This window comes from Rana temporaria, chromosome 1 (genome assembly GCF_905171775.1).
Source record: "Rana temporaria chromosome 1, aRanTem1.1, whole genome shotgun sequence".
In the NCBI taxonomy this organism is placed as follows: domain Eukaryota; kingdom Metazoa; phylum Chordata; class Amphibia; order Anura; family Ranidae; genus Rana; species Rana temporaria.
The window spans coordinates 436,367,956-436,389,818 of NC_053489.1; the positions used below are offsets into that span (position 1 = coordinate 436,367,956).

Below are 21,863 nucleotides of genomic sequence, written 5' to 3' on the forward strand. Positions count from 1 at the left end.
CTCATCACATCCAGTCCCCACCAAGGAGTAAGAGAAAGAATAAAAATAGAGAATACATGGAAGGGAAAGGAAAAGAGGGGTGAACAAAGGGAGATAAATAGCAAGAAAGACAGCTATAGAGAGGGATGGGGGAAAAAAACAAGAAATTAGGATAGAGAGATAAAAGAGAAAGAGTGGTACATCCTAAAATGTACCATAAGGGGTTTTAATACTGTACAAGTGGAAGGGACTCAGGGAGCGCTAAATGTCCATGGGTTAGAGGTGCAAATTACTTGTCTTGCCCCAGGTGCTGACAACCCAAGCTACGAAAATAATTTTACTGTTAGGGGTCACCACAACTTGGGAAATTTTATCAAGGGGTCACGGCACTAGAAAGGTTGAGAACCACTGATCTAAATAGAAGGACCTTGGGCACAGCCTACAAATAGTGTTTTTGTAGTTGGGGTATCAAAGTGCATTATGTGGGGTTCACAGGGCTGGTTTCAATTTACTTTACTGTGTAGAAATCTGAACCAAAAGATAAGATGAAGTTAATATGTTTGACTATATATTAGAATTTCTTTCTAGGTGTTCCACTTTAAATTATGCAATTAGTTTAATAACATACGTATCGTGCGGCTAAAAATGATCTAGCAACTGATAATGTAGTGTTATTTATTCCCTTCACTAAATGACCAGACCTCTCCATGACTGACGAAAGATATAAAGCCTTCTAATTTCTTTTCAGATCACCATTAGTTTAAATCTCTGCAAGATCCTAGACAGAAGGGCTTCATTAGATGTTCTATTGTGTCAGGTCCAGCTCCAAGATATGCATTCCCAAGCAACCAGGAGCAACACTCCAATCATCCTTCACTTGTGCGTGTTTCCCACCTGTGACAAAGACACTGCCACCCAGCGTCATGACAACCCCATCATATAAACAAGCATTCTTGCCTAATGCAAGCATGATAAAGACTCGCTTAGTGGCCTTTACATTGTTAAGAGGTAATTATTAAATGCCCATTCAGACTAAGGTACTTTTAGCCAGAAGTTTCATCTCAAATGCCTAAGTACATGTTTTTAGTACATTTAAAAAAAGATCGGAAAAAATTTGTCACTGATAACAATAAAGCCAGTAGGATGTTTATTCTAGCAATCAAAGTTATATACCGTACTGGTTTGGTGTCATTAGGCAAGAGTGCAACAGAAAGTGGAATGGCAATTACTTTATACATCATCAGTGATCTTTAGCATGCTATTTAAATAAGCTGCATTAAGTCTTATTCGGTAAAGCAGTGGAAAGGCCAATGGGCCACAAATACCTACTTCAAGCTGTCACTGATGTTAAAAGGGGGCAATATACGGTATTAACCACTTCCGTACCGTAGGACGTCATATGACGTTCTGGACTTCAGTGGGGGATATCTAAACGATGGATGCAGCTACAGGCATCATTCAGATATCCTTATTTTCAGGCGGCAATTCTGCACACTATAAGAACGATCATAGCAGGGGTTCCACTGCTTGATCGTTCTTATAGACCTTCCCCCCTCCCGCCGCCATCCGGTGCTTCTCCGGGCTCTCAGCGCCGAATGAAGAGCATAGAGGTTTTTGATGACCAGATGGTCACTGGTCATCTTTATGACCATCGGAGGCCCGGGCGCGATGTTATGATGTCACACCCGGGTACCCGGAAGTAATCAAAGCCGCAATCTCGCCTGAAACCATGAGATCAGGGAATTTATTTTCCAGATCTCATGCTTTCCAGCTTGGAGGAGAGATGTGGGGTCCTATTGACCCTGCATCTTTCCATAAAGAGGACCTGTCACACACTATTCCTGTTACAAGGGATGTTTACATTCCTTGTAATAGGAATAAAAGTGATCAAATTTTTTTAAAAAAAGTGTAAAAAAAATAATTAAGTAAAAAAATATATATATTAAAAAAAAAAATTAAAACGCCCCTGTCCCCAGTAGCTTGCGTTCAGAAGCGAACGCACATGTAAGTCCCGCCCACATATGTAAACTCTGTTCAAACCACAAATGTGAGGTATCGCCACGTGCGTTAGAGCAATAATTCTAGCACTAGACCTCCTCTGTAACTTTAACTGGTAACCTGTAAAAAAATGTAAAGTGTCGCCTATGGATATTTTTAAGTACAGAAGTTTGGCACCATTCCATGAGTGTGCGCAATTTTAAAGCGTGACAAGTTACGTATCTATTTACTCTGCGTAACATCATCTTTTACATTATACAAAAAAATTGGGCTAACTTTACTGTTTTGTTATTTTTTAATTCATGAAACTGTTTATTTTCCAAAAAAGGGCGTTTGAAAAATTATTGCGCAAATACCGTGCAAGATAAAAAGTTGTAATGGCTGCCACTTTATTCCCTAGGGTGTCTGCTAAAAAAAATATATATAATGTTTGGGGGGGTTCTGAGTAATTTTCTAGAAGGAGAGAAGTGCCAGAATAGGCGCGGTATGGGAGTGGGAGTGGTTAAGAACTGGGGTATAAAAACTTTTGGTCAGGGTCATTTGGGTAGTTTCTGTTGTGAAAAGAGTAAATACAGTTGATTGATAATAAATGGCTTCAGCCAAACACTAACCATGATTGAAAGAAACGTTTTTGTGTTATCATTTATATTCTTTGAAAAATGGCCAAGAAATCAACTTATGTGCGTTATTTTGATGAACAAGTATACATCGGAATCCTTCTACCCTATAAATTTGATATTGTTCCACACATTTTAGGTGCTTATGTACAGTTTCATGCATTTAGCATTTATTAACAAGATATGGTGTCTGCCTTTCTGTCTGTCAGGGAGATTACAAAGTATGATGGCAGCCTTCTCCACCACCTTGAAGTGTAGATGTGGCTTATGTGAGGTTTCGCATATGTGACTTGACATACACCCTAATTACAGAAAATTGCATCATTCTTTTTGCTGTTTTGTCTGGCAGAGGTGCATGAACCACAAACATAACTGAACAGAATTCTTATGAATTATTTTGAACAAAAGACAGTATATTTCAACTGGATATCTTTTCCCTTTTTCCCTGGACCTGAGCTTGCAACAATGTGGAAAGTGATGAAGGCACTGATGTAGACAGACTTTGGTACAGGGACATGCAGTCAGGGGAGGCAGGAGAGGCAGAGCCTTACCTGCCATGAACATTAAAAATAAATAAAAAGAAATCGAGCTTCGAGGGTTGCAGTTCGGCAACCTGAAGTCACAGGTAGGGGGGTGGGTAGTCCTACCCCACCACTGGTAAATTTGGGGCTCCTACGACCTATGGTTCCCGGAGATATAAGGCTCCTTGCACAGCCTGTTAGAAGCTACATACAGAGAGGCCAGTTTAAATACAAGCTGGCACACTCTGTTTGCAGCAGACTAAGAGGATGAGCTCACATTGCCTCTCCTTACTTCTTGTCAGAGGCACTGAGCTCAATGGACAGCTTGGAGTCTTGGACCAGTGCTAAGGTATCATTAGCCCCAGTTGTCCAATAAAAATGCTGCAGCCGCGGCACGACTCTCACTGCAGTGTCATAGAAGGGGCATGTGTCTAAAAGACAAATGCTCCCTTCCAGCCCTCTTAACTATAAGGAAATACATGGGTTTATAGGTATAAGATTTACCCACAATCCCATGTTTTTCTCACATAGTTAAAGTGTTTGTTAACCCCCCCAAAAATATGGATCCTGCTCCTTTAAACCATTTTATACTGCACTATATAATTTGGACCCCTGTAACACCTAAAAATTCTTTCTGATCCTGACAGTTTCTCCCCTCCCGTATGTAAACTGACCACAATAATCATGGCTGCTGAGCCCTGACAGCGTGGTCAGTTTACGTACCTCCGTCATCGGCAGCCTGCTCTTCGAATTCTGTTTCCTCTGTCCTCCTCCACCCCCCTCCCCTCTCTCCATGTCACCTAGTGACAGTGCCACCCCATCCCCCTCTTGCTGCAGGAATATCCAATATATTTTTCTACTATCCAGTTTGTCTCCTAACACAGTGCCCCCTGTCTCTGTGTCTTATTAAAAAAATCTCCTTTACTGTATCTCACAGCTGCTACTGGCGGTCACGTGACCGGCCGTGTCTCCTCTCTCCTTTCCTCCTCACGTCCTGCTGACGTAACTGGGGGAAATCTCGGCCCCGTCGGCTGCTTCTGTCAGACGGCCAGAGAAGAGACAATGCCGGTTACATGAGCGACGGGAGCCACTGTGAGAGGGAGAATGAGAATCTGCTGCTGTTGAAAAGGTACTGTAATAATTAACCGCTTAAGGACCCCCTATTGACGATATACGTCGGCAGAATGGCAGGGCTGGGCACAATCACGTACCTTTACGTTTCTCTTTAAGGCCCACCCGTGGGGTCGCGAGCGCGGCGCCGACGGCACACTCACGACCTGGTCCGAAGCTCCGGGTCCCGCGATCGGTCACCGGAGCTGAAGAACGGGGAGAGGTGTGTGTAAACACTCTTCCCCGTTCTTCATTGTGGCAGTGTCAGTGATCGTCTATTCCCTGATATAGGGAAAGACGATCATTGACGTCACACGTCCAGCCCCGCCCCCCTACAGTTAGAAACACATATGAGGTCACACTTAACCCCTACAGTGCCCCCTAGTGGATAACTCCTAAACTGCAATTGTAATTTTCACAGTAATCACTGCATTTTTATAGCACTTTTTGCTCTTGAAATGACAATGGTCCCAAAAATGTGTCAAAATTGTCCGAAGTGTCCGCCATAATGTCGCAGTCACAAAAAAAATCACTGATCGCTGCCATTAAAAGTAAAAAAAAATTATTAATAAAAATGCAATAAAACTATCCCCTATTTTGTAAACGCTATAAATTTTGCGCAAACCAATCGATAAACCCTTAGGCCCCATACACACGATAGAATCCATCCGCTGAAAAATCCCAGCGAATGGGTTTCAGCGGATAGATCCTATGGTGTGTACACTCCAGCAGATCTGTTTCCGCGGATATTTATCCCCTGGGATGGATTCCAGCAGATCAAATATTCGCTGACATGCTAAACAAATCTATCTGCTGGAATCCATCCCAACGGATGGATCCGCTGGTCTGTATAGACTCACCGGATCCATCCGTCAGAAGGGATCCCCCGCATGCGTCGTAATGATTCGACGCATGCGTGGAATTCCTTATATGACAGCGTCGCGCACGTTGCCGCGTCATAATCGCGGCGACGGCGCGACACGTCATCGCCAGAGGATTTCGGCGCGGATTTCAATGCGATGGTGAGTACACTCCATCGCAGAGAAATCCGCTGAAATCTTCGAGAGGATTTATCCGTGGAAACGGTCCGCTGGACCGTATTCGCGGATAAATCCTCTCGTGTGTATGGGGCCTAAGTGTGATTTTTTTTTTACCAAAAATATGTAGAAGAATACATATCGGCCTAAACTGAGGAAAAAAACGTTTTTTTATATATTTTTGGGTGATATTTATTATAAAAAGAAGGAGTTGCGCTAAAAGCCTTATGGGTATGATAACCATAAGATCAATCAAATGTGTAGTCCCACAGTGATGTGAACACACCAAAATCAATAAAATAGGGAATGTCCAATATAGAAATAAATCCCAATCTGTTGATGTTGCTGGGACAATGGTTGGATTGATCGAAGTTCAAGCTGACCCTTACCAGAAATGTAGATCCAGAAGGATCAAGCTGGGCAAAAGGTAGTAACCAATACGTGGTCCAGACCAGATATACTTCAGCCAAGAAGCTCCAACATCATTAAGTCACAGCATAACATGAGAAAAAAAGAAAAAAGCAAAATAGTGCAAAATCATATGGCAAAGGACATGAACACTCTGACTTTTCCCCGTGAGAACTTGACGAACGATGTGAAGTGATCGCGTCATAATCGCGGCGACGGCGCGACCGCTGAAATCTTCGAGAGGATTTATCCGCGGAAACGGTCCGCTGGACCGTATTCGCGGATAAATCCTCTCGTGTGTATGGGGCCTAAGTGTGATTTTTTTTTTTACCAAAAATATGTAGAATACGTATCGGCCTAAACTGAGGAAAAAAACGTTTTTTTATATATTTTTGGGTGATATTTATTATAGCAAAAAGTAAAAATTATAGAATTTTTTACAAAATTGTTGCTCTATTTTTGTTTATAGCGCAAAAAATAAAAACTGCAGAGGTGATCAAATACCACCAAAAGAAAGCTCTAGTTGTGGGAAAAAAATTACGCCAATTTTGTTTGGGAGCCACCGGCAGCGCAATTGTCATTTAAAGCGACGCAGTGCCGAATCACAAAAAGGGGCAAGGTCCTGCATAATGGTCCGGGTCTTAAGTGGTTAAGCTAAATCATATATTATTATGCTATGTTATAACATAATAATTTATTATTTACTGTGAAATTACTGGTTTGAAGTTATAACTTCAAACTTCAGTAATTTGTCCGTTTAACCAGCTGCTTAAGTAGTATGAGTGCAGTTTTTGAAAATATAGTAAATTACCTTAAAAACAATGTATAACAATTATTTGTATAGTACTTATGGCAATTAACCCCCTGCCCCCCAGGCCAATTCTGATACTTCTCTCCTACATGTAATAATCATGTTTTTTTTTTGCTAGAAAATAACTCAGAACGCCCAACCATTACTGTATATATATATGTGTATATATATATATATATATATATATATACACATATATATATATATATATATATAGATATATATATACATATATACACATATATATATATATATATATATATATATATACACATATATATATATATATATATATATATATATATATATATATATATATATATATATATATATATATATATATATATGTATTGTTTTAGCAAACACCATAGAGAATAAAATGTTGGTCGTAACTCGGGTTATCTTTAGTGTTTTTTTTTTATATTCATGAAACAATTTATTCCCCCAAAAAACGCGTTTGGAAAATTGCAACTTAAAAAGTTGCAACGACCACCATTTTATTCCCTATGGTGTTTGCTAAAACAATATATATATATATATATATATATATATATATATATATATATATTGTTTTAGCAAACACCATAGGGAATAAAATGGTGGTCGTTGCAACTTTTTAAGTTGCAATTTTCCAAACGCGTTTTTTGGGGGAATAAATTGTTTCATGAATATAAAAAAAAAACACTAAAGCTAACCCAAGTTTTTTGTATATTGTGAAAGATGATGTTACGCCAAGTAAATAGATACCTAACATGTCACGTTTTAAAAGTTCCCACATTCAAGGTATGGTGCCAAACTTCAGTACTTAAAAATCTCCATAGGCGACACATTTTTTAACAGATTACATGTTTAGAGTAACAGAAGTCTGGTGCTAGAATCGCGGCATATGTAACCTGTGTATCTGGCTTTGATACTAGTCAGTGCCTCACCAGCCACTGGCCTCACCGCACGTCCCTGCTTTTGTACATAACACACCAACCTACTGTACCTATCAATTAAATAACATTATGCTTCTTACCAACTTATATTTTCTCCAGAGATAAAATCTAAACCATAACTACCAGCTCATACTCTACAAAAGAATAGTTAAACAAGTTTCACAGAAGTAATAACATTTAAATTGATTTTTCAAGCATTGCATGTAGACCAGTGTACATTTTGACTGACCTGATCTGTTTGGGATGTCTTCAGGTAACATTTTCTTTGCAGTTGATCTTTTATATATTACATGTATTCTGCCATCTTCCTCATGCTTTTGTTTACCTTTTTCAAGAGGTTCAATGAAAAATTCATCTTCAGTTGTGCGTATCATTCCAGCCTAAAAATGGGGAAAACAACATTAGATATACTGATGTGAATGGACCTGTGTGTGTAATATATCAGCATTATATTTATATATATATATATATATATATATATATATATATATATATATATATATATATATATATCTGATGTAAAAAAAAAATATATATGTATATATATATATATTTCTATATATCTATCTATAGATATAGATATAGATAGATGTATATATATATATATATATATATATATATATATATATATATATATATACACTATTTGCCCATTAAAAGATAAAATATCAAAACCAGCTTTTGCTGTAGTATTCACCTTTAATTTGTGTCTTTAAAGTTAAATTCCAGGTATCGCAATCTTTACATAATTACATTGGTCCAGCTTGGACCAATGTAAGAACAGTGGGCCAGATTCATGTAGATTTACGGCGGCGTTTTGTATCCCGTTTACGTTACGCCGCCGCAAGTTTCCAGCGTAAGTGCTTGATTCACAAAGCACTTGCGTGTAAACTTTCGGCGCCGTAGCATAAAGCCGTCCGGCGCAAGCCCGCCTAATTCAAATGGGGTGTGTATCATTTAAATTAGGCGCGTTCCCGCACCAACGTTCTGCGCATGCTCCGTTTGGAAATTTCCCGCCGTGCTTTGCACGAAATTACGGCGCCCCGACGTGTTTTTTGAACGGCGACGTGCGTAACGTACTTTCGTATTCCCGGATGTCTTACGCAAAAAATATAAAAAATGTAAATTCGACGCGGGAACGACGGCCATACTTTAACATGGATGGTGTAATTTTACACCATCTAAATAGCACTCTTAACTTTACGACGGGAAAAGCCGACGTAAGAGAATGCGACAAACGCGCGTACCTTCGTGGATCGCCGTAAACAGCTAATTTGCATACCCAACGCTGGAAAACGACGCAAACTCCACCCAGCGGGCGCCGGAGAATTACACCTACGATCCGAAGGCGTACGAAGCCGTACGCCTGTCGGATCTATGCCAAAAGCCGTCGTATCTTGGCTTGAGGATTCCAAATCAAGATACGACGCTGCAAATTTGAAAATACGCCGGCGTATCAGTAGATACGCCGGCGTATTTCTGCTGTGAATCTGGCCCAGTATGTGCCATACTTGTGCCATACTCTGTTTGAATGAGGTGGAGATTGTGACATCGCTACACAACCTCTATACCTCTATACGATTGTTCCATGCCAAGCAAGCCACCTCCAATGTTTACAATGCAGCAGGGCAATTACTCAGCATGGCTAGTTCTGAATTGGAGACCACACTTTACTGAAGCTTAACGAGGAAGTGTAGCTTCAATGAATATTTGAAAATTGACAGTATGCAACAAAAAACTATTTTTAACCTCAGTAGTTTAGACAGTTCTTGCTGGCTAGCGTGAAGGTGTGCCGGGGAACCTGTTTGCAAGAATCACACATAAAAGTGTAGCTTCAACCACTACCCCACTCATTTGTTCCTGGTCTTCTTCTGGCCCAGTGTCTTCTCTCTTAGAGGGATTGGGCAACCAGTGATCGTGTAACTACTGCCCTTGTGCACTTATGTACACTGCACTGTACTATATGTATTATAATTAAAACATATTAATAAATTGCAGATATGTAAAGCAGTTTTGTGGCAGAGGAAACATATATATATATATATATATATATATATATATATACACACAGGTGTGCGGTCATGTCGGAATAGGAAGGGGCCATCCCCAAACTGTTCCCACAAAGTTGGGAGCATGAAATTGTTCAAAATGTCAAAATGAACCTTAAGAGTTCGCTTCACTAGAAGGGGCCAAGCCCAACCCCTGAAAAACAACCCAACACCACAATCCCCCTCCACCAAATGATTTGTACTAGTGCACAAAGCAAGGTCCATAAAGACATGGATGGGCAAGTTTGGGGTGGAGGAACTTGACTGGCCTGTGCAGAGACCTGACCTCAACCCAATAGAACACCTTCAACTTACATACAAATGTACATGTTGTGGAGCTTTTATCTGCTTTATTATAATATATAAAAAAATCCCTTTTTCACAACTTAGTCACCAAACCAAATAAGTATTCAGACAGTGTAGTCACGGCTCGTGACCTCCACACTTATTATGGGTCAGTGACTCACTAAGAAAAGCAAGGGTGAGTAGCTAATGCCTTTAATACACCTTAAAAAATATATTTTCTACAAATATTCCTACAAGTTACCTTAGCCTGATGCCGTGTACTCACGACTGTTTTTTATGACGAGAAAAATGCAATTTTTTTACTTGGTCGTGAAAAACGGCCGTGTGTATGCTCAAGAGCATTTTTCTCGACGCGAAAATGCCCATTAAAAATTTAGAATCTGCTCTTTTTTTTCTCGTCTTTTTCCACGTCGTTCTTTTTCACGTTGTGAAAAACGGTTGTGTGTACGCTTTAACGAGGAGGAAAAAAACATGCATGCTCAGAAGCAAGTTATGAGATGGGAGCGTTGTTCGTAATGGCAATAGCACATTCGTCACACTGTAACAGACTGAAAAGCACAAAGACTGAAAAGCGCAAATCGTCTCTCACCAAACTTTTACTAACACACGGTAACACAAAATCGGCAAAAGCAGCCCAAAGGGTGGCACCATTAGAATGGAACTTCCCCTTTATAGTGCCGTCGTACTGGTTGTCGTACGTGTTGTACGTCACCGCGCTTTGCTAGAGCATTTTTTTTTTCACGATCGTGTGTATACAAGGCAGGATTGAGAGGAATCACGACAAATCACGTAGAGAAAAAAGTCGTTTTTTTTCTTAACATAAAAAGCGGTCGGCATTAGAGACTATTTGTTGCATTTCAATTGAGTGTCAGTCCACATGTTTTGCCCAGCTTGCTCTCAAAGTTTCTTTCAGGTAAAGTAGCCCAAATGTATGACTAAGGCTTCATTGAAATAATAAAGTCATCTGTTTCTATCATTTTCTTTATTTTATTAGTAACACATTTCTCAGATGTTATGTAACTTGTCTATCTGTGGCTACTACAATATGTCATTTTTCTATACCAGTTCCAAAGGTTGAACCAAATGAACCTTGGAGGCTTTAGTCTGGAAGAAGCCGCTGTATCATGGTCATCTTCCCACTCCAATGCACTAATATCTGGCTGGCAAAATTCATGGCAAGGTATGCCAAAGAGTTTCTTCACATATGCTAAATAAACCATTCCTTAGCGTTGCTATGCTAACAAACTGATGTCTTACTTTGGCTCACAGAAACCATTGTCTGCAAAAGCCATTTTCCATTTATTTTTGACTTATTAGGATAACACGTGGACAAAATGCTATGCAGCAAAGGAAAAAAGTCTCCTTTTTAAATGTCGATTGGACCAGATTATGCTAAATATATATATGCCTGGAAGTTCACATGCATCATATGAGATTGCGGTTTCTTAAAGTGTGTCTGTCATTCTTAAAGCATGAATATTAAGGACTGAAGCAGTATTTCAGTGAAAGCAGGCTATCTGTTCTATTATAATAATGTCCACTAAAGATTGGTTATCAGTGCACTTTAGATACATTAAGACATCTGTGTTTTTTATTAGTTACATTGGGGTAGATTCAGGTACCTTTGCGCAGTTTTTAGGGAGGCGCAGGGCAACGTTTTTGCCCTGCGCCCCCGCAAATTTTCTGCGCTACCCGCGATTCACGGAGTATCGCGGGTAGCTCCGTAAATTGCATGGGCGCTCCGGCAAAATGCCGGCGTAAGCGCGCGCAATTTAAATGATCCCGTAGGGGGTGTGAATCGTTTAAATTAGGCGCGTTACCGCGCCGATCGTAGAGCGCATGCTCCGTCGGGAAACTTTCCCGACGTGCATTGCGGCAAATGACGTCGCAAGGACGTAATTTGCTTCAAAGTGAACGTGAATGGCGTCCAGCGCCATTCACGATTCACTTACGCAAACTACGTAAAGTTCAAATTTCGCGACGCGGGAACGACGGGTATACGTAACATTGGCTGCCCCTGCTAATAGCAGGGGCAGCCTTACGCGAAAACCGCCGTACGCAAACGACGTAAACTGCGTACGCAGGGCTCGCGTAACGTTGTGAATCGGCGTTAGTATGCAATTTGCATACTATACGCTCAGCACAACGGGAACGCCACCTAGCAGCCATCGCAAGAATGCAGAATAAGATATGCGGGCATAAGAGCCTTATGCCACGCATATCTTAGGCTGCAGTCGGCGTAACGAGGTTCCTGAATCAGGAGCATTCGTTACGCCGGCGCAAGTAAGCAATTGCTCTCTGAATCCGGGCCATTGTGTTTTGTATGCGCTTTACAAAAAAGTACAATTGATCCCAATGGACCTGCTGGAAACCACACCAATAAGACAGAAAATATGTTTAAAGAAACCAATACAGCGGTGCTGCGGACATTTTCAGTTGACTGTTGATGGTGGAAACTCCTGTGTGGGTAACTGATTTCTAGGTGAACCATTCTATTCTGTTTAATAAAAGGAACGGCATAACTATTGGAAAATGCATTTGCCACATAAGCATAATCACCCAGCACCACAATATATAGAGATATAGATATATATAGTATATAGCATGTAGTAAGTCAGCTAGTCTAGAAATTTCCATAAAATAAACTTCCATACTAATAACTAAGATGCTTCTACTAAGACAGCTCTTGACTGTGACTGTAACAACAACATTCATAATCTGATTGTAGTGTTAAAGGGACATTGTAATATTGTTCCATGTTAGGAAAATTTGAAGAAAAAAAGCCACAATGTCACATACAGTACTTATCTGTGGTGCAATTTCCAGAGGTACTGCTGTGTTTAGTATATATTTAGATTGTAGAATTCCATTAACAATGTTCCAGGCAACTGACCTATAATTGCCATATAATTATACAGTGCTTTAGTATATAAAAACTGGTATTGCAGTGAAGTGTCTATTTACTATGCTCAGATGCCAGTGCAGGCTTCTTTAACTACATTTCCCATAGCTCCTATGGTTTCTGGATATGCCTAGGGAGTATAAGTTCCTGAGCTTCCCTCTCTTAAAAGCTCAAATAGACAGCACCCTATGAGACAGAATTAGCTGGTCAAGTGATCTGCAATCAGGTGAGTTGCCCTTCACTGACAGAACCAGCATGTGGGCATACAGGCTCGAACCTAACAGTATACAACACTCAGCCACTCAGCCATTGTGGGGAGCCCCACCCTGACTGCTACCAGAGTACTCCAGTTCCATTGGGATAGTGCTTTGTTGTTGGGCCTTAGATCCCTCCAGTTGTTTTCCTGTGTTAAGTCCAGAGATACCCTGGACTTAACTTTTTCAGTGCATATAGGGCCAGATTCACAGAAGAGATACGATGGCGTATCTCCTGATACTCCGTCGTATCTCTGTGATCCGCCCGTCCTAACTATGCGACTGATTCATAGAATCAGTTACGCATAGATAGCCCTAAGATCCGACAGGTGTAATTGACTTACACTGTCGGATCTTAGGAATGCATTTCTATGCCGGCCGCTAGGTGGCGAGGCCATTATCTTTAGATCAGCATTGTTAAAGTATGGCCATCGTTCCCGCGTCGAATTTCAATTTTTTTTTTTGCGTAAGACGTCCGGGAATACGAAACGCCGTAACACACGTCGCATTTCAAAAAAAACGTTGGGGTGCCGTAATTTCGCGCAATGCACGTCGGGAAATTTCCTAACGGAGCATGCGCAGACCGTTCGGCGAGGGAACGCGCCTAATTTAAATGGTGCCTGCCCCATTTGAATTAGGCGGGCTTGTGCCGAGTGCATTTACGTTACACCGCCGCAAGTTTACAGGTAAGAGCTTTGTGAATCGGGCACTTACGCTGTAAACCTGCGGCGGTGTAACGTAAATGGGATACGTTACGCCGCCGCGGAGTAACGTAATTGTCTGTGAATCTGGCCCATTGTTCTTTGTGATTCTAAACCTATTTTGTATTATTACATCTTATTATTTTTAGACATAACACCTCCTGTGTTGGGCTGATACTAAAACATGTTGCAGCCCTCCCTGGACTGGCGATGTCTCAAAATCAACTGAAAAAAAAAAGAGAAGACGCACCAGCCTAGCACATTAAATCTAAGACAATTTATTATTATTACTTTGTACATGTTTAGCAACTGGCAAGTTATAGTTACTCCCTACACATTTGGCTGATTACTATTTTAATAAAGTAATTATGAGACTAACCGTAGGTCAGATTAAAGCCAGAGGGGGGTACTACAACACTAACGATTGTAGTTTCTATATTTTCTGCAAAAAGCATTTCTCAAATGATGCAATTAAAGCAGACCTTCACCCTCTCAGTTTTTTTTATTGAGTACCCTTTTGGAGTGGCTGTCCCTCGACTTCCATATTTCTCACCTAGGTATTGATATAGCCTCAAGCTGCCTACAGCCTCCAGAGATGCTGTGTGCCATGCATTTTCGGAGGCTCCAAGACAGACATCAGTAATCTAGAGCCATAATCTATGCACCAACAAGCAGCTGGGTCATACATCCCAGGAACACATAGTCCGCAGATCGTCATCAGGTGTTTAGAAATGCCATCTCGGATTAGTAAGCCTACTGTCACTTCCTGAATATCAGGAAGTCACAGCTGGCTTTCAAATCTAAGAAAGCAACCAAACACTGATGGTCTATTCGCACCATGTTTTTGCTTTGTTGGCAGATGCATTGGGGTACCATACAGAATAAGTGGCGTTGCATCACAATAATGCCTTAATCATGTGTCGTTGCACTATACTGCAAATAGATGGTGTGTACAGGGCCTGATACTCACCTTCAATGCACTCCCACACTATTCTTCATATATCAGAGCCCTTAAAGCCCCGTACACACGGTTGGACCTTTGTCCGACCAAAATCACATCAAAATTCCCACGGAATTCCATCAGAGTAAAAGAGAACATGTTCTCTATCTAAACTCCGATGGAATTCATTGGAATTTTTCCGATGGAAATAATCCGATGGGGCATACACAATGTTCGTCTGACTTTTTCCATCGGAAATTCCGATCGTGTGTACGGGGCATAAGAATTGCTTTGAGGTATTGGAAACATGTGACCTCCTACTCTTTCCTCCCAGAATGTAGTGCGGCCAATCCCTAGAATACGGTCATGTGAAGAAGGAGAGAAGGTCTTTAACCCTATGTAAGCTCCAACACCACCCAAAATGGAGCTTATGCAGGGTTTGGACTCTGGACTGTAACAGGATACCAGAGTAAAAAAAAGAGCTGGAGGGAAATTAGTATAAAGCCTCGTACACACGACCGAGGAACTCGACGTGCGAAACACATAGTTTTCCTCGTCGAGTTCTTTGTTAGGCTTGTCTAGGAACTCGACAAGCTTGCTTTGCGTACACACTGTCAAGACAAAATCTCCTCGTTCTCAAACGCGGTGACATACAACACATACAACGGCAGGGGAAGTTCGATTCCACTGGCACAACTCTTGGGGCTGGTTTTGCTAATCTCATGTGTTTGCGTGTTAAGTAAAAGTTTGTTAAGAGACGATTTGCACTTTTCAGTCTGTTACAGCTTGAAAAATGTGTTATCTCCATTACAAACGCTACTTTTTCTCCCGTCTCATACTTTATTCTGAGCAAGTGTGGGTTTCTTAGCATACACACGCTCGAGTTTCTCGTCGGAAACCAGCCCGACCAGGAACTCGACGAGCCAATTTGAGACTCCCTTCGAGGAAATAGAGAACTTGCTCTCTTTTTGGCTCGTCGTATTTCTCGACAGTTTCCTCAACGAAAATGTACACACGACCCGTTTCCTCGGCAAAAAAATATCTCCCAGCAAGTTTCATGCTGGTTTTTGCCGAGAAACTCGGTCGTGTGTACGAGGCCTCAGTGAGCGAGGGGAGTTTTCTTTGCAGAGAACCTGTCATTTTACCTGAATGGGCAAAATGTTTAAAGCAAACCTGTGCTTTGCCTGGACTTGTCAAAGTAATAGGTTAACACCAGATAAAGTTGGTGCTTACCTACCCTGCACTCCACCACTGCACCACCACCAGCTTCCCATAGTACATAAAACCCAACCTGAGTAGCGAACCACAGGGTGTCATGTAGGGAGGATAGGGAGCTTGTACAGCCTAAACAAGTTGTATCCTTGGGAAAGGTAAAGGGGTTGTAAAGGTAAAAATAAAATTCCCTAAATAGCTTCCTTTACCTTAGTGCAGTCCTCCTTCACTTACCTTATCCTTCCATTTTGCTTTTAAATGTCCTTATTTTTTCTGAGAAATCCTCATTTCCTGTTCTTCTGTCTGTAGCACACAGTAATGCGAGGCTTTCTCCCTGTTGTGGAGTGTCGTGCTCGCCCCCTCCCTTGAGGGGGCGAGTAGGAGAGTCAGGGCGCCCACTAACACACAGCTCCTTTCTCTATCTGCAACATAGAGTGTCCTGACTCTCCTGCTCGCCCCCTCCCCCCTCAAGGGAGGTGGCGAGCACGTCACTCCACACCTGGGAGCATAGGTGTGTGCAGCCTATTGCATTAGGGTATGCACCCCAAAGCAAAAAGGCAATGAACAGTGTCGGTAGAGCAGTGGACAATGTCAAAAGGGCAGAGACTGGTGTCAGTTTATTTTTTTATATAAAAAAATATATAAAATTTGGAGCCCCATGGGGGCCTAAGTGAAATATCAGGTCTAAACAGACCCCTGATGTCTCGCTTTTGAGACAGAGAAAGGGACTGAGGACAGAGATTCCCCAGTTCCTTTCTCTTCAGCCAAGTAGCAGGGGGAATCTGCCCAGCACAGGGTCATTAGGGTGTGCCCAGGCACACCTGGCACACCCTGTGCGCACGCCTATGCCTGGGAGAAAGCCTTGCATTACTGTGTGGAGTTACAGACAGAAGAACAGGAAGTGAGGATTTCTCAGAAGAAATAAGGACATTTAAAAGCAAAATGGAAGGATGAGGTAAGTGAAGGAGGACTGCACTAAGGTAAAGGAAGCTATTTAGGAAAAACAATTTTACCTTTACAACCCCTTTAAAGTTTCAGAAATTTTCAAGTCCCCTAGTGGTAGATCAGAGTGGCAGAAGGGCAATAACGTGTTTTTAAACCCAAGATTTTTTTTAATATATTGCAGCTTGTAAGCATTGTGGTGGCTGCATTCGTTTACTCTTTTTAGACTTTTTTTCCATTTTATTTTTACCTGGTGATCCCGCCAGTAATACAATTATTATTACGATTAAAAGAGAATAAATAAGAGATATTCATTGTTAGAGCTTACCTACATTTTGAACAGCACTTTCATAGGGAGGTCAGCAAAGGCAGTTTTTTTTTTTAACATACTGTAAATATATAATTTTGAGAAAGCAAAAAAAAAACTGCTACAGGTATCTGTGACGCAGGCATCGCACAACCATTGAACTAAATACACCTTAAGCTAACAGTGAGAGTGAAAGGTAGCAGTGTTTGAGCTGAATTTGTGTTTTTAGACGAAGCAACACCTTTTGAATGAAAGCACGCTTATACCAACTCCTTAAGAAGTTTAGACTACAGAGCTGTCTCTAAAAACTGGCCCCCCTTCAGCTGAGTCCCATATGTTTCTCTTGGCATGTGCTCTGTGTCTGCTTGGCTGGCGTTAATGCAGGGATATTAAATTGATGAAACACAGAGCTCTTGATCCTTTCAGTGGGACTTCTATTTAGGTAATAGCAGGTTTGGGCTCTATTAACCACCTGCAATTGTCCAACTTAAAAAAAAAAAGAAAAGGAGGGAGTTATGAAAAGTAAGAGAACAGTAGTAGATGAGAGGAAAATTCCTGAAATATATACAGTCTTCTCAGACTAAAAAGTGGAATTTTTCTTGGAGTTCTGCATGTGCATGAGTTATGCTTTGCGCTTTAAAAATAAAAGATTGACATTAATCACCAGGCAGCCCTTGAAATTGCAGATCTTATTGGTAGTGTGGACAATCCGTGTAAAATATGCAACCATTCTTCATGCAATGTCTTTAATAAAAATATAATAGTTCACCATATGGAAAGTCTAGACTGCAAAAGTATGTTACTCTGTTATGCACTTGATGACCTCTATAACTGCAAGAATCTATACTATGTGCATTTGCTACATACCATATTGATTTTTGAAATAACTCTAATAGTTTTTCCAAGCTTCTAAGCAGAGATATTGATTGTTCCCTTGACCAGAGACAATAGATCCTAAAATATGACTTGTTCAGTGTTTTGAGATAAATGACTAAAAACTATGGCCCGGATTCACATACCGCGGCGCATAGTTATGCCGGTGTAGCGTTTCGAATCTACGCTACGCTGACGTAGGGCAGAGCGGCGAGCACAGTGGCCTGGATTCAAGAAGCAATTGCGCCTATGTAACCATAAGTTACACAGCGCAATTGCTTACTTGCCCCGGCGTAACGAATGCTCCTAATTCAGGAACCTCGTTACGCCGACTGTAGCCTAAGATATGCGCGGCATAAGGCTCTTATGCCCGCATATCTTAGGCTGCATTCTTGCGATGGCCGCTAGGTGGCGTTCCCGTTGTGCTCAGCGTATAGTATGCAAATTGCATACTAACGCCGATTCACAACGTTGCGCGAGCCCTGCGTACGCAATTTACGTCGTTTCCGTACGGCGGATTTCGCGTAAGGCTGCCCCTGCTATTAGGAGGGGCAGCCAATGTTACATATACCCGTCGTTCCCGCGCCGCAAAATTTGAAATTTACGTACTTTGCGTAAGTGATTCGTGAATGGCGCTGGACGCCATTCACGTTCACTTTGAAGCAAATGACGTCCTTGCGATGTCATTTGCCGCAATGCACGTCGGGAAAGTTTCCCGATGGAGCATGCGCTCTACGATCGGCGCGGGAACGCGCCTAATTTAAATGATTCCCGCCCCCTACGGGATCATTTAAATTGCACGCGCTTACGCCGGGCATTTTGCCGGCGCGCCCACGCAATTTACGGAGCTACTACTCCGTGAACCAAGGGCAGCGCAGTAATTTTGCGGGGGCGCAGGGCAAAATCGTTGCCCTGCGCCTCCGTAAAAAAAGCGCAATTCTACCTGAATCCAGCCCACTATTCACAAAGCACTTGCTCCCAAATGTACGCTGGGTTCCCTCGGCGTAACTTGCCGTAAGTGGCAGTGGGCATGAGCCATGCTAATGAGGCGTGACCCCATGTAAATGATGGGCCGAGCGCCATCAAGATACCAATAACGAACGGCGCATGCGCCTGCTCATGGACGTATCCCAGTGCGCATGCTCAGAATCACGTCGGAACGAACGCCTAAGATACATCGAATCACTGCCTATGACGTGAACGTAACCTACGCCCAGCCCTATGCACGTACTACTACGTAAACGACGTAAAATATGACGGCTGTTCCCTGGTCCATACCTTTGCATGAGTTGCACCTCATAGATGGGGAATAACTATACGCCGGACGTAAGCCCTACGTAAACCGCGTATATTAATGCGCCGGGCGCAAGTACGTTCGTGAATCGGCGTATCTCACTCATTTGCATATTCGAATCGTAAATCAATGGCAGCGTCCCTTGCGATACGACGGCGTAGGAAACTTACGTTGGTCGTAGGAAGCCTATTTTCAGGCGTATCTAGTTCTGTGGGCACGGGGCACAGATACGACGGTGCACATTTACACTTACGCTGCGTATCTCAAGAGTGCTACGTGAATCCGGGCCAAATTGTGTTTTCCCCAAGCATGGGTAGCAGGTTCACTTTAAAGACCCCTCAACAGCAGCACATGCTCATGTTTTCTTCGCTCTCCTGTGGGAGTGACAAAAGGAAGCTCTAGGTTGCATGCTTTATTAATTACCAGAACTAAGGAAATACTACTGGGTGACATTTTCCAATGTTAAAGAGTATTTTCATACCTTCCAAATTTCTGGGGGACATATGTGGGCAAAACATATGTTTTGAAACTATGTGAGCAAACACACCGCCATGTTGGTAGTTACTGTAGTACATTGGTGCTCAAAAAGTTGCTCTATGGCCACATGTGGCCCATGGAGCCCTCAAATGTGGTCTGTGACTTCCTGCTCTGGGATGAAGGGTTGACAAGCCCAGATCGCGGGTTGCCAACCCGCTATTTTAGGGCACCAGAGTAGATGAAGCCAGAGCCCGTGGAAGTAAGCCCCTGTGGAGGCAGCAGGAGACAATGCTTCCTCTATAGCACTGGTTCCTGTCCCAGGTGAAGGCCCCTGCAGCATGGAAGGTGGAGAGAGATAAGTGTGTTTATTCCACTTTTTATTTTCATTTTAATATAGTTTTTTTGACATGGCAAAGGGGTGAGGGTTAGGGAAATGAAAAAAAGCTGACTTTGCTTGGTAATGCGTGGTAAACTGCCCAATTCATTGTTTATGTTTATTTACCCTATTAGCTAATTGATACATTATGTGACCTTCAGGACCTTCAGAGATATCACTAAAGATGGGATGGACTCACACGCTCTCTACATTTATCAACAATGTTAAAGGGTATTTTCATACCTTCCAAATGTCTGGGGGACATATGTGGGCAAAACATATATTTTGAAAGTATGTGAGCAAACACACCGCCATGTTGGTAGTTACTGTAGTACATTGGTGCTCAAAAAGTTGCACTAGGGCCACATGTAGCTCTCAAATGTGGTCTTTGACTTCCTGCTCTGGGATGGTGGGTTGCCAACCCGCCATTCCAGTGTATCAGAGTGCATTTAGCCGGCTCTTGAAGAAGTAGGCCCCTGCGGAGGGAGCAGGAGATGATGAATGAATGAATGACTGACTTATATAGTGCTACACATGCAAACTTAATCGCCTCTAGGCGCTTTTTGCAGCCAGTGTCTTCCTGGCTGGTGCGGTCACTTACCCCGTAGACTCTTGACATGCTTGGGACACACATATATACTAGGGCCAATTTGGATAGGATCTAATTAACCTGCCAGCATGTCTTTGGAGTGTAGGAGGAAACTGGAGTACCTGGAGGAAACCCACACAGACACAGGGAGAACATGCAAACTCCAGGCAGATGGTGTCGTGGTTGGGATTCAAACCAGCGACCCTTTTGCTGCTAGGTGAATGTGCTAACCACTACACCACTGTGCGATGCTTCCTCTATAGCACTGGTTCATGTCCCAGGTGAAGGGCATTTGGTATCACTACACCTGGGAAAGGAACCTTTCTAACAGCCAGCAATGCCAGCAGAAACCGAAATATAAAATGTCAGTTTAATAAACATCACAGCTTATAAGTGGGCATATTGGGCCAGATTCACGTAGAAGTGTGGCGGCGTAACGTATCGTAGATACGTTACACCGCCGCAAGTTTTCATCGCAAGTGCCTGATTCACAAAGCCTACCCCGGCGGCCTCCGGCGTAAGCCGCGTAATTCAAAGGGGCGTGTGCCATTTAAATTAGGCGCGCTCCCGCGCCGGACCTACTGCGCATGCTCCCTTTTGAATTTCCCGCCGTGCTTTGCGCGAAGTGACGTCATTTTTTTGAACGGCGACGTGCGTAGTGTACTTCCGTATTCCCGGACGTCTTACGCAAGAAGAAAACATTTTTAAATTTCGACGCGGGAACGGCGGCCATACTTTATACAGCACATACGTGTGCTGTGTAAAGTTAGGGCACCAAAAACGACGACTAACTTTGCGATGGGAAACTAGACTAGCAGCGACGTAGCGAACGCGAAAAACCGTTGTGGATCGCCGTAACTCCTGATTTGCATACCCGCCGCTGGTTTACGACGCAAACTCCCCCCAGCGGCGGCCGCGGTATTGCATCCTAAGATCCGACAGTGTAAAACAATTACACCTGTCGGATCTAAGGGCTATCTATGCGTAACTGATTCTATGAATCAGTCGCATAGATACTCTGAGAGATACGACGGAGTATCTGAGATACTCCGTCGTATCTCTGCTGTGAATCTGGGCCATTATGTATTAAACATCATACAATATGCAACAGGCATACTGTATATAGGAACTTCTAAAAAAGAGTAATTAAGCTGCTTTCACACTGAACCTGCGGCTTTCCTTAGCTGCACTGAGCCAGGGACTTCTATTATATCCTGCGAGTT

At 42.3% G+C, this 21,863-nt stretch overlaps 1 protein-coding gene across 2 annotated transcripts in view; it reads right to left on the minus strand.

Moving 5' to 3' along the window:
* ADAMTS3 (ADAM metallopeptidase with thrombospondin type 1 motif 3) overlaps positions 1-21,863 on the minus strand; it is a 332,671-nt gene that overhangs the window by 191,924 nt on the left and 118,884 nt on the right. For both annotated transcript variants that reach the window (XM_040326191.1, XM_040326182.1), the window contains exon 4: positions 7,649-7,799. In XM_040326191.1, coding sequence (XP_040182125.1) covers positions 7,649-7,799 — 151 coding nt within the window. The remainder of the gene's footprint in view (positions 1-7,648; positions 7,800-21,863) is intronic.